At 47.2% G+C, this 12,943-nt stretch overlaps 1 protein-coding gene across 4 annotated transcripts in view; it reads left to right on the forward strand.

The window, feature by feature from the left end:
- The window catches only part of PNPLA7 (patatin like phospholipase domain containing 7), a 143,465-nt gene that overhangs the window by 73,316 nt on the left and 57,206 nt on the right, over window positions 1–12,943 (forward strand). For all 4 annotated transcript variants that reach the window (XM_062011637.1, XM_062011638.1, XM_062011639.1 and 1 more), the window contains exons 22-24: window positions 1,627–1,776; window positions 12,038–12,101; window positions 12,631–12,799. In XM_062011637.1, coding sequence (XP_061867621.1) covers window positions 1,627–1,776; window positions 12,038–12,101; window positions 12,631–12,799 — 383 coding nt within the window. The remainder of the gene's footprint in view (window positions 1–1,626; window positions 1,777–12,037; window positions 12,102–12,630; window positions 12,800–12,943) is intronic.

Below are 12,943 nucleotides of genomic sequence, written 5' to 3' on the forward strand. Positions count from 1 at the left end.
GCTTCATGTGTGTGGCAGAGACAAGACAAAGTGTATTTACTGATCAAAGGGAGGAAACTTTCCACATTTCCCTGAGCAGCTTCTAAAAGAAAACAAATGCACCTGAGCTGCTGAGGCTGTTGTGGGGTCCTTTGCTGTTGTGGGTGTTTGCAGTTTGTTTGCTTGGGTTCTTTTCATTACTTTTATTGCTGGTTTTGCAACATTCCAAGGAGATTGGTGTGGTCTTGGTGAGGGAATATCAAAGTCCACTCATTCTGCACATGCTCAGCTGTGTACCAATCCCTAGTGATTGTTGTGCTTAAGCTTTTGTCCACCATGAAATGCCTTTGTGGCCTAAGGCAGAGAGTGAGTGCAGTGCTTGGGAAAAAGGCAATGTGTGATATGGAGAAAAGGGGAGAAAAATTAGTGACAGTAAAAGGAGTTCAAAGAAAGAATCCCCATTGAAGTTCTGAAGAGGGAAGGACCAGTGGAGATGAAGGAGCTGATCAGTGATGTGTGACTTGTTTGAACCTCCAGATCTCTTGAAGATTGCCAAAAAGAGTGGGAAAACTGTTTCATAGTCTGTGCAGAGCTCTTTTAGAAGGACTTGAAATGAATAACCCAGTCACTGAATAGACTGGAAGAAAGTTTATCTGGTATTTCTGTGTGTCCTGCAGTGTGCTGTCAACCTGGCACATAGGCTTTGAATAAGTTTTTATCTGGGATATCAAGTATTTCAGTACATCCATCTGAAGAATTCAGCTTAATGGTGCAACTTGGGTGAAATGAGATGGATGTTAAACGTGAACTTAGCAAGTTTTGTTCTTCCAGCTGAGTTGATAGGCATTAGCAGCAAAGGAAGGCTGTCAAGCAAGGCTTAGTTAAAGAGAAAATGAAAGCATCAAAACAAAAAGAAGAGTTTGCAGAACAGCTCTGTCGTTGGTCTTTTCCTCTTCTCAGCTCTCTGGGAAGATGTTCATCTTTGTTTCATGCTTCTGTCAAAACATGCTTTCAGCCCATACTCATCCTTGCTCAGCTTGCTGTAGTATATCTGAGAGACTTCCACAGTTACTTTGCAACTACTTGAGAGGTTCCATATTTTGTTCTAACTCTCCTAAGCACACATCTGTAAAGCTTCACCTTTTCCCTTCGTGGAAAGAAATGAACTTGGTTGGAAACAGGGTTTTATGTCCTTGATCAGGAGTACCAGGAAGGCTGAAAGTTAATTTTTGGCATATTTTGATACTGACACCAGGTTTTGAGGTTCTGTCAGTTGAGTTAATTCCTCTTGTGGGCTAAATCAATGTCTGTTCCAAAGTTGTGGCTCTTCAGAGGGCACTTTTATCTTAATGGGTCAGGTGAGGGCATGTTGTATTCAACCTGTTCCTGGAAATCAGCTCTGTTTAACATTGCCTGACTTTTACCCACACATGCCATGTCAGCCAGCCAAAAAACGATGGCAGTTGATCTTCATCCTCTTATGAGTGAAACACATGGAAACTCTTTCGTGTGCTGTGGAGGATGTGACATTTGTCTCAGGTGAAGCATTTCAGTGGCACTTTGCTTGCTGCCTGACAGCTGAACACCATGAAATGACACCTAGTTTTCTAGGCTGGCTGATGACAGGCTTTGTTTCTTTCTGAACAGGTCATCCTCTTGGATTACACAGCTCGAGTAGCAAGTGGGATGCCGGGAATCCTGCCAGCAATCTCTCCACTGTAGCAATTATGCCAGTGACTGAAGAGGTGCCACTTACAGCTTTTACTCTGGAGCTCAAGCATGCTCTCAGTGCTGTGGGTAAGAAGAGGTTTACATGTTACTGCATCACAGGAAATAAATGCTTCTTGTCTTTCTAGAGAGGTATGGCCAGGTAGCTGTCATTAGTCAAAGGTGGATTCATGCTGCATCAGAAGGGGCAGTGGTACTGCAGTGCTCAGGATCAGCCTTTGTTGTGACCTCTTGCTCCCTTGTCCCCACCACTAATGAGCATTTACTTGTAGTGAAAAACTTTGTGGCCTAAATGACTTGGAAATGGTAGCCACTCTGGTTCAGAGCTCTGCAAGCATGGCAGTGGACAAACTACCCCAACAGCACACCCCACTGACCTAGTCTGAGAGGCTGGTTCTCTCCCTCTGGTGTGAGAGTCTTTCAGGCTTCCTCAGTTGTACAGCTTCAGCCAGCAAAGGACTTCTTATGCAGTTTTCTTTTGTTGGGGTAGTGCAGTGAGTGATAAGACTTGGTGGAAGAGGCTATTGGAGGAGATTTAAGTTGGCACTGAAAGTCCAAACTTCAGTCTTAAGTGATTGTCCCATTTGTTGCAGCTTGTTTTTGTCCTGTGCTCATAAACCATGTGTTCAGCTCACAATTGAGTCATTATTCTCCTTCCTTGGAGCTCTTCAAGACCCACCTGGACATGTTCCTATGTGACCTGATCTAGGTGGGACCTGCTTCTGCAGGGATTGGACTAGATGATCTCTAAAGGTCCCTTCCAACCCCTACCATTCTATGATTCTATGATTATTTGCTTTATCCGTGGCTGAAGTTGTGTGTGCAAGTTGCTCACAAAACATCTATTTAATACACAATCCAGTGAATTAAATAACTCAGTGCTAGAGTCTGACATTTCCTGAACATCCTCCTCTCATCCTCATACACAACCACAGACCACTTGAGCAAATCTCCTGTAGTGATACATTGTTAGTCTGCTGTGTCACAGCTTATATTTTGCAAAATACAGGTTACATGATGCCTGAGGTATAACCACTGCCATGGATTGGTTATTTCCTTCTTGACCTAAAGGGTATTTGAAGCTGACACTTACTTTTCTGCTTAAGAAAACCTTCTAGTTGAGTGCACACAGAGGGGAAAAAAAACCCTGCTGATGCTTGAACTCTTTTTAACCTGCTGAAATAGGAATTGGTGTGCAGCTTATGGTGGAGATGTGTTACACTGAGAACTAATTTGTGGGCGTTTTAAGAGTTCCTCTTGTATTTGAGGTGGCAGAAAAGATTTACATCCATAACAGAGCACAGATATAAGCTGTAGCTATATTGCTAATGGGTACTTCTTGTGGATTGTTGCCAGCTTGTTTTGATGTGTGACAGCACTAGGAGCCTGTAAATAAAACAAACAGAGAATTAAGTAGGTAGATGGACTCTTCAGAATCCAAATAACTGTTCTAGATGAGAGCAACTAGAACGTGCCAAGTGGGTTTTGTTGGGATCATTTGGCCTTTCCTCCTCACCCTGCTTTTTTCTTTTCCTGATCTGATGTCTGTAGTGCTTGGCAGATACAGAGGGTACTATACAACCCTGGCATCTGAAGATCTTGCTAAAATGGAGCAGCTGGCTGCAGTGGGAAGAGGAAAGCGTTGTGTGAAAACACAGCTAGCCATGTGCTTCCAAACACAGCTGGCAGACCAAGCTCCCTGGCCTTGACAGCCTCTGGTCCTTGGGTCAGCCTATTGCTTATTCAGCCCCACAGAGCTTGGAGACAGTGGTTAACTTTGCTTTGCTGCATGTGTGCACAGACTGGAAGCTGCTGAGGCTTTTCTCTGCAGGCTGTGGTGGGGTTTTTTCCAACCTATTCAGCAGAAGCAGCATTCCCTTTGTTGTTGTTGTTCAGTTTTGGGGTTTGGTGTCGTGTTTGGTTTGGGTTTGAGGGTGTTTTTTGTGGCTTCTGTATTTTCTCTTCCCTGCTCTGGCTGTAAGGTGTCTGGGTATTCCTTACTGGTGCATGACCAAGTGCTGTGAGCTGTGTGCCAGATGATGCTTTGCTCTAAGCAAAGGGCCTCACGTGTGGAATGATTTTCTTACATCAAAACCCCAAAATAAGTCATAAAGTCAGTGTTGCAAAGTACAATTTCAGTTTCTTTTTAAATTGCCTTGGTATCCACCTGCCCAGTAGAACTGTGTCTACTTTACATGCAGGGAAATGGCAATGTTAGGTGACAAGGTTTGCATCAGAGCCTTGGAGAGCAGCTGGTGCCAGCTGAGCACTCACCTGCTTCTGGCTTTCACGTTGTCTCATTAGCACTTGGGCTTTGGGTGTGAACTGTGATGAGACTTTCAATGTATTTATGGAAATGAGAGGTGTTATTTAATATGCTTGAGAAGGCTTAATTGAAATTTCTTCTCTTAAAGAAGTGTCTTTCAGCACATGTACTCCTAAATTTGAAAATCAAGGGTTTAGCTGGGTAGGTTTGCTGCTGTTTCCATGTTTTTATTGGTTAATCTTTTGTGTTTTTCTGGAAACAACTGCTTTTTTAATTGTGCATTGTAGTCAGATGTTGCCATTTAACACCTGACTTAACATTTGATCCATGTTGTTTTATTGCTCTGGGTTTAAAATATGTTCCAGGGCCTGGAAGGTAGCCTTGGGATGTGGGGTGGAAGCACTTGGGCTTAGCCTTCTTTAGCAGTTTCAATAAATACAGTGTAGAAAAGGCTTTACTCTTCCTGTGAATATTAACCTAGATGAATATTGCAGTGATGGCACAAATCCCCTTGCTGCAGGTTGGAGTCAAGAGGATAGGAGACATTAGGAGGATGCAGGCAGTAATACTGAGCTCCTTGCAAGAGTCATCATGAGCTCTTGGCTACTGCAGCCTGTGGAGGAACCAGCTGCAGGCTGACCCCAAGTCCTGGGGAGAGCAGGGAGGAGGATTCAGGCTGGGCTGTGACACAACCTGCACATTAGAGAATGTTTTTTCTTTCCCTGGATCAGGCACTGGAAATCTGTTGGCAATACTGTGAGTTGGAGCTGGTTGCAGGTGCAGCTGAGGGAGCTGGAGGTGTTCAGCCTGGACAAGGGAGACAGGAGCACTCCCTGCAATTCCCTGACAGGAGGCTGCAGGGAGCTGGGGGTTGGGCTCTGTTCCCCAGTAATGAATGATGAGACAAGGGGAAACAGCCTCAAGTTGCCCCAGGGGAGGCTGAGGCTGGAGCTGAGGCAGAACTGTTTCCCTGAGAGGGGTGTCAGCCCTGTGCCAGGCTGCCCAGGGAGCTGGGGCAGTGCCCAGCCCTGGAGGGATCCCCAAGCCCTGGAGCTGAGGTGCTGAGTGCCATGGGATAGTGCTGGGCAGGGCAGGGCTGGGACTGTTTCTAGTCTATGATTCTATTTACCTGAAGTTTGTTTTAGTAATTTTTCACTACTTCCATCTTGCTAAAGGAATATAGAAATAATGAAGGATAGAACAGACTGTGGAGGCTGGAAAAGACCATTAAGCTCCCTGAGTCCAACTGTTCCTCCAGCACTGCCATGGCCACCACTAAACCATGTCCTTCAGCCCTACAGCTAAATGGCTCCAGTGTCCCTCCAGGGATGGGGATTCTACTGTGGCTGTGAGCAGCCTGTGACAGGGTTTGACAGCCCTTTCCATGAAGAAGTTGTTCCCAATCTCCAATCTAAACTTCCTCTGGCACAACCTGAGGCCGTGTCCTCTTGTTGCTTGGGAGCTTGGTAGAGGAGACTGATGTCCCTGGCCAGAACCTCTGTAAGGCAGCTGCAGAGAGTGCTGCTGTGTCCCCTCAGGCTCCTCTTCTCCAGGCTCAACACCCCCATTCCCTCAGCCCCTCCCCAGCCCCTTGTGCTCCAGCCCCTTCCCCAGCTCTGTGCCCGGCTCTGGCCACGCTGCAGCCCCTCAGTGTCCCTGTGGCAGTGAGTGAGGGGCCCAGCACTGACACAGCCCTGGAGCTGCAGCCTCCCCAGGGCCCAGCACAGGGGACAATCCCTGCCCTGCTGCTTGGCACAGGACTGGCCAATAGAATGACAGAGCTATGACAAATAGAATATCCCTGTCTGATACTGGAAGCTTCCTAACACCATGAATTCATGTGCTACTGAACTGGAAAGGTATTCAGAATCTCCCACCCCAATTCACCTTTGCCTGTAGTGAGGCAGGATTTAGTTTGTAATGGGAACACCTCATGGGACCAGCTTGCTCTCCATACTGGGATTTTTGGGCCCCAGAGCACCCTGGCCTGGCTGGCCACATTGTGCTTGCATTCTGCACACAGGGAGCATCAATGTGTGGTACAACCCCCACCTTCATCCAAGCAGTTTCTGCTGATTTCTTTGAGATCTGGTGTTTCTGTGGTTCAGTCATTCAGATGCTGTTTCTAGACAGTGTGATTGTGTCCCAACTCAGCACTAAGGGAAGATCATGTTTCCATGGAGTTTGTTCAGTGAAAAGCTGGCCAGTGAAGCATTTACTTGGTACCTGGTGGCAGTAACTCTCCATGAATCTGCCTTCATCTTGAGACAGGTATAAATGGTAAAACATGATCTGAGCATTGAGGAGAGAGCAGAGAAGTCCTGCAGAGCGTGGTGAGTGAAGACTACACCACTGCTTCCTCCCTGTTTGCTTGTATGCCTCAGTGTGACAGCTCACTCTTGGAATCTTGGTCTCCAAAGATGATGATGTGACCTGATGTAGGTGACCCTGCTTCTACAGGGGGGTTGGATCTCTAAAGGTCCCTTCCAACCCCTACCATTCTATGCTTCTATGATACAAAACTTCTACAAAGCAGTGACAGAATTGTGCACTAGTGATCTGGAGTGAAATGAAGGTGGGCAAATTGTACTGCTGGTGAGGTTTCAGGTTAGGATAACCATACCAGTGCTTGTGGTAAGTGGCAGAGCTGAGAGCATTTCTTCCCAACAAACCCTACTGCAGCATTCAGATTTGGCCAAAGTGTTGGCAGAACTATTTCTTTTGCTCTTTCACTGAGGCCAGTTCCATGATACCACATGGCTGGGTGAGTTCTGGTTGTATGTGAGAACCTTCTCATCTTTTAGAACTTAAAACTCAAGTAGAGAGGGATCCAACTCCAACATATGTGTCCTTCTCCTTCCTTTCTGCCCTTTAAATATAAACCTTCATTTCTAAAAATGTCTCATGTCTTGAAAAGCTCACTGCAGTGTCTCTCCTAGTAATTTAGTGGAGCTGTGAATAGTAGTTCTGCCTGATTTTCCCCTTCTTTACATGCAGATGAGATTTAAATGTGATGTGTTTAGTGTGGTGTCTGGACCTTGGCATGACTTGGGAGATTTTTACTGGGTGAGATCTTCTCCTGCTGAGACATCCAACTCATTTGTCAGTTCTGTCTCTTTGAAACATAATTTTACAGACTTTTATCAGGCCAGATATGAATTCTCTCTGGGAGTCTGGGCAAGCAAGTTTACTGCTTTCCTTTCCCACAGTGCATTTTGTGCTGAATGTCTCTTTTTGTGTATTTTTCCCACACAAGGTGGATTTGTGACCATTTCTAAGCATCAGAAACCACTCCTTGACCTATGGGTCAAAGCAACTTTTTGGCTGTGTTTTGTTAGACTCAGGAGATCTGGATTCACACTCCTGCATGTCTTATGAAATCGATCTTATGTGGAAAACAAATTACCCAAGGGGTTACCATGTTTCCTTTTGGAAAGAAAGGAAGAGTTGATGCCTTGTGTGATGCTTAAGTCTCCTTACTGGGGCAGGATTTGAGCTTGGAAGCCTTGCTGAAGAGCTGTCTCAACTCTCTACATGAATGCCTTTTACTCTTAAAGTGATGTAGGCCTCTGATACTCAGCAGCATTTTTGTCCCTGTCTTCTCTTCATGGCATCATAGTTGTGCACTGAAAAACAGATGACTCTGGGGTACCAATTTAGATGCTTCATGAGATTTCCCCATGAATCATGATCCCTTGTGCCTGGAGGTAAGACTGCTGCTGTGCAGTTTTCTCACTTCAAGCACATAAAAGCCAGGATTCAGAGTCGCTGAAAGAAGAATCCCCCAGGGACTATTAAAAGTCACCACCTCTGCCCTGAGAAATTCATGAACTGCAACTTGCTGGAGGCTCAGAGAATGTCATTAAGCTTTCTTTGCTCTAATACTCTCCTCCAGCAATCTGCTGCTGGTTGCAGTCAGAGAGATGCTAGTGGGTTTAGATAAATATTTAATGTTACCTCACATCACCTCTCCTGTGTTCTTAACATTGAGCTATTAACCCCATGCCTAATCCTATGCAAGGAGAAAGGTCCCTCAAGGGTGCAGGTGGCTGCTGGGGGATGGAGGGATGTTTACACAATGCCAACTGCAGGTATAGAGGGAGCATCAGTAGATGATGGTGTGGAATCTGTCATGCTGCAGGTTGAGATGCACTAGCACAATGTCTTGGGCACTCCTGACTGCTCCTGTGGCAGTTCCAGGCACATCTCCCTGGGAATGTTTTAATGGTTGCACTTGCTTCGTTGCTTTCAGCAGTTGAGTTTAAGTTCTGTTTGATGAGAACACATATGTTGGTGTTCTTGATCACATTAATGGAGGGTTATTTATTGGTTGGTGAATTGGGAGCTTGCTACAAATTGGAAGTGTCGAGCAGATGGTCGTTATTTCTGAAATAAAAGAGAGTTGGTTCATTTGGAAGCAAACTCCATGTTCTGTGGTGGGGATGAGTAAGGGTTTGGGTGTCTGTCCTGAGCTGCTGCTGTGCAAAGGGGCACTGGGCAGGTCCCTTGGGCTGTCTGTATGGAACTGACAAATTAAACATGAGCAGCAACGTGCCCTCGTGGGCAAGAAGCCAATGGCAGCCTGGGGGCAGCAAGAGAGTGTGGGCAGCAGGGCCAGGGAGGTTGTGCTGCCCCTCTGCTCTGCCCTGCTGAGGCCTCATCTGGAGTCCTGGGGCCAGTGCTGGGCTCCCCAGCTCCAGAGGGACAGGGAAGTGCTGGAGAGAGGCCAGTGCAGGGCCAGCAAGATGCTGAGGGGACTGGAGCATCTTCCTTGTGAGGAAAGGCTGTGGCACCTGGGGCTGTTCAGCCTGGAGGAGAGAAGGCTGAGGGGGGAGCTCATTAATAGTCACAAATATCTCACTGGTGGGTGTCAGGGGATTGGGGCATCACTCTATTCTGTATCCAGTGCCAGGACAAGGGGTGATGGGATGAAGCTGCAACACAAACAGTTCCATTGAAACATGAGGAAAATCTGTTTGAGTGTTGGAGTGAGGGAGCCCTGGCCCAGGCTGCCCAGGGAGGGTGTGGAGGCTCCTTCTCAGGAGGTTTCCAAACCCACCTGGATACATTACCTGTGCCCCTTGATCTAAGTGGGAGCTGCTTCTGCAGGGGGCTTGGACTGGATGATCTCCAAAGGTCCCTTCCAAGCCCCACCATGCTGTGATTCTGTGACTGTGTTCTGTAAACTGCTGCTTTAGCAGACACAAGGTGAGGTGAGCAGACATGATTTCTGCAGCCATGTGCCTCTCCAAGGCTCTTCTGGTGCTTGACCCAGAAGTATCTGTGGCTGTAGTAGCCACCACCTCAATTAAGAAAGATGCACCCCAGCTCCACAAAGTCTGCCTCTTCCCTTGCTCAGAAGGTGCCCTGGCTGCCAGGGTTTAATGGTTTTCCTCTTAGCACATGGCCCCAGTTCATCAAAGGGCTCCAGGCCTCTTTGCTGATGGTCTTGGATCTCAGTGGCTGTGGGTCACTGGGCAGTAACAGGCAGACTCAGAGGTGAAGCACTCTGTTCCCTCCTTGGCATTAGTCTGTCTCCTTGACTCTTTTATTGTATTCCTCAGCTCATTTTGCATTCCTGGCTCTTGGCCTTTGCCTACTAAACTCCCACCACTACCATAAAGTTTTGTAAGTCACATATCCTGGAAGAATATTTGGCCTACACATCATTCCTGTTTTGCTGAGAGCTTTGACACATTAATGAGCACAAGTGATAACTTTTCTGTTGAATGCTTTTTCAAAATTGACCTGCCCTCTCTCCCTTGCTGTCTTCATCATATGCAATGTCATGAGTTACATCTGCTGGGAGACCTCTCTGGATCCCATTACCCCATCCAGAGTTGTGCCAACACTTTGTGAGGCTGAACAGTGAATCCAGTCAAGGAATCTACCAATGGTAAGAATAATGTGGTAAAAAGCCCCACAAGCACTGAGTCTGTTCCCTGGAGTCAAGTGGAGGAGCAGAATACATGTGAAGGGCAGCTTAAACCACTTCTGCTCTTGAAATGCTTATGAACAAGGCCCTTTGCTTGGGGCTTATTGCTTTTGTAGGAACCAACTACCATGAACTGGATTGGAGGATGATGAAATGAAATTCTCCTCTCAAGTCCTGCCTTCTGTGCTTTCTTAGCAGCTTTGACTTGCAATATTTTGGTCTCTGCTTATGGGATACTCTTGCCCATTTTTGAGCAGAGAATCCTTTGCCAGGGGAATTGGGTATTGTGGGGGAAAGCATTGGTCCTGAAGGCCAAAATCACCTGCTCCACACACTGTACTTGTGGTGTTTACTTATTGGAGATGAGGTCTTTTACCATGTTACAGAATCAAGGAATCACAGAGTCTCAAGGGCTGGAAGGGAGCTGCAAAGCTCATCCAGTGCAACCCCCCTGCCAGAGCAGCACCACCCAGAGCAGGGCACACAGGGACTCATCCAGCTGGGTTGGGATGTCTCCAGAGAAGGAGCCTCCACAGCCCATCTGGGCAGCCCCTGCCAGGGCTCCCTCACCTCAACAGGGAACAAATTCTTCCCTGTGTTTCTTTGGCACCTCTTGTTTATACCCATTGCCCCTTGTGCTGTCATTGGCCATCACTGAGCACAGCCTGGCTCCAGCCTCCTCACACCCACCCTTGATGTGTCTGTAACATGAATGAGCTCACCCCTCAGGCTCCTCTTCTCCAAGCTGCAGAGCCCCAGCTGCCTCAGCCTTCCATCACAAGGCAGATGCTCCACTCCAGCATCTCTGTGGCCCTGCACTGAGCTCTCTCCAGCAGCTCCCTGTCCTTCTGCAACTGAGGGCCCAGAACTGGACACAATATCCCAGATGTGGTCTCAGGAGGGCAGAGCAGAGGGGCAGCAGAACCTCTCTGACCTCCTGCCCACAGCCCTTCTAACCCACCCCAGGATGCCATTGGCCTCTTGCCCACGAGGGCACGGTGCTGGCTGCTCTCATCCTGCTGCCCACCAGCACCCCCAGCTCCCTTTCCCCTACACTGCTCCCTGTTCATTCCCCAGCCTGTGCTGGTACCTGGGATTATTCTTTCCTAGATGCAACACTCTCCACTTGCCCTTGTTGTCCAATCTTTGTTTTTTTACTAAACACATTAAGCCATATTGTTTCATTTGTTCTTGAGAGACCTCACAGAATAATTTTGCTGTTTTATACAGAGTTTTCAGCTCTTTCATCAATGAAAAAAGGAAGGATTCCATGATGGATTGTTCATACAAAGCAACTGCTCTTTCATGCTTTGTAAATGTGAAGTTCTCTCTCAGTATGAGCCAGAGAATGTTTTCTTTAGGTATGAGGTTCATCCCTTAAGTTTTCTTTGCTTTGCTTTTTGGTATTTAACTGCAACCTCCACCACATATGGCATGTCCTGCTGCTGGGGAGATGGAATTGCTAATAAGAAAAACAGAGTGCCTGCAAGACACTTGATATGCATCCAAAGTTGTCTGCAATGTCATGTTGTTGTTGCCAGATGTGTACATATGCCTCTCTCTATAGGGGAAGCAGTGGCAACTGGATTGTGCCCTACACATTTGGGAGTCTTTACTTTGTGTTGGTAGTGGAATAGGTTCCTGTTAGCCTGTTGAATAAGAAGTAGCACTACTGCAGAGAGCTTTCTCTGGGGAGTTGGTTCAGTGCAGGATGAACAAATGACCTGTTTCACTGGGTCAGAGAAATAGCTTTCTTCTTTGAAACCAGGTTCCTGGGCTTCTGATGTGGAAAAGGTTTGGGGTGTTTTGGATGTTGTGGTTGGGAAAGTGCAGCTACAGTAGAAACTGTTGCCCTGCAGGACACTGAGGGGTATGATAGAGAACTTGGCATTGTGACTAGTGCAGTAGCAGAGCTCTGGGAGTATGGAGAATGGGAAGATGTTATAGGTAAGTGTGAAAATGTTGTGAGGACTTTGTGCCAACTCTTTCTTCTAAAACACCTCAGAACCATCCACTGATCCATCATGATCTTCCAAGCAAATCCATGGACCTGCATTTATTATGGCTGCATAGAGCTTGTCAGGAGCTGTGTGGCAGGTGCTGACACAGGAAACTTCTTGTTCTTCCAGGTCCTGCTTTGCTGCTCACCAGTGATAACATCAAACAACGACTTGGTTCTGCTGCCCTGGATAGGTACCTGCCCTCCTTGTTTCTTACAAGAAATGTGGACAAATACTATGCTGGTCTTCTAACTACACAGTGCTGGGGAATATAGGCCTGTGTTCTAACATATATTGGGCTTTCTCATCGAGGTGTTTGAGGCAAGAATGTGTCAGGAGTGTTTGATTCTAATGTGGGTGGTTTTTTCCCTGTGATTCCTTTCTCACTTGGAGGAACTGGAAAAGCTGAATTGCTCCAAGTGGGTGTCGTGTACTTCTTCTTGGGATACCATGGGAGTCTCATGGAAGTTAGGCATCATTGCATCCTCTTCCCTCTCTACATATATCTAATGGTATAAATAATGGAGAAATAACAAAGCATGAGCCTGGGAATGTCAGCAGGTGAGCTGCTTAAACCTGAGACCTCCTTGGATGAGCAATAGATGCAGGTCTCCAATACCCTTCACATTTTGTGTTGACATGGAAGATTTCTCTCTGCTTTATTAGGAGCTGTGCTATAAACCCATTTGAATGTTGTGGGGTTTTTTCTCCTCTGTCCCCAGCATCCATGAGTACCGCCTGACCAGCTGGCTGGGCCAGCAGGAGGACATCCACCGCATCGTCCTCTACCAGGCCGACAGCACCCTGACGCCCTGGACCCAGCGCTGCATCCGCCAGGCCGACTGCATCCTCATCGTTGGGCTGGGAGACCAGGAGCCCACTGTGGGAGAGGTGGGGAAAGGGGCTCCTGCCCCCATATTCATGCTGTTTACAGTCCAGGTCAATAAGGTATTGGACTCAGTGCTGAGGAGGCTGCAGCTCCAGGGCTGTGTCAGTGCTGGGCCCCTCACTCACTGCCACAGGGACACTGAGGGG

Source organism: Colius striatus, chromosome 19, assembly GCF_028858725.1.
Source record: "Colius striatus isolate bColStr4 chromosome 19, bColStr4.1.hap1, whole genome shotgun sequence".
In the NCBI taxonomy this organism is placed as follows: domain Eukaryota; kingdom Metazoa; phylum Chordata; class Aves; order Coliiformes; family Coliidae; genus Colius; species Colius striatus.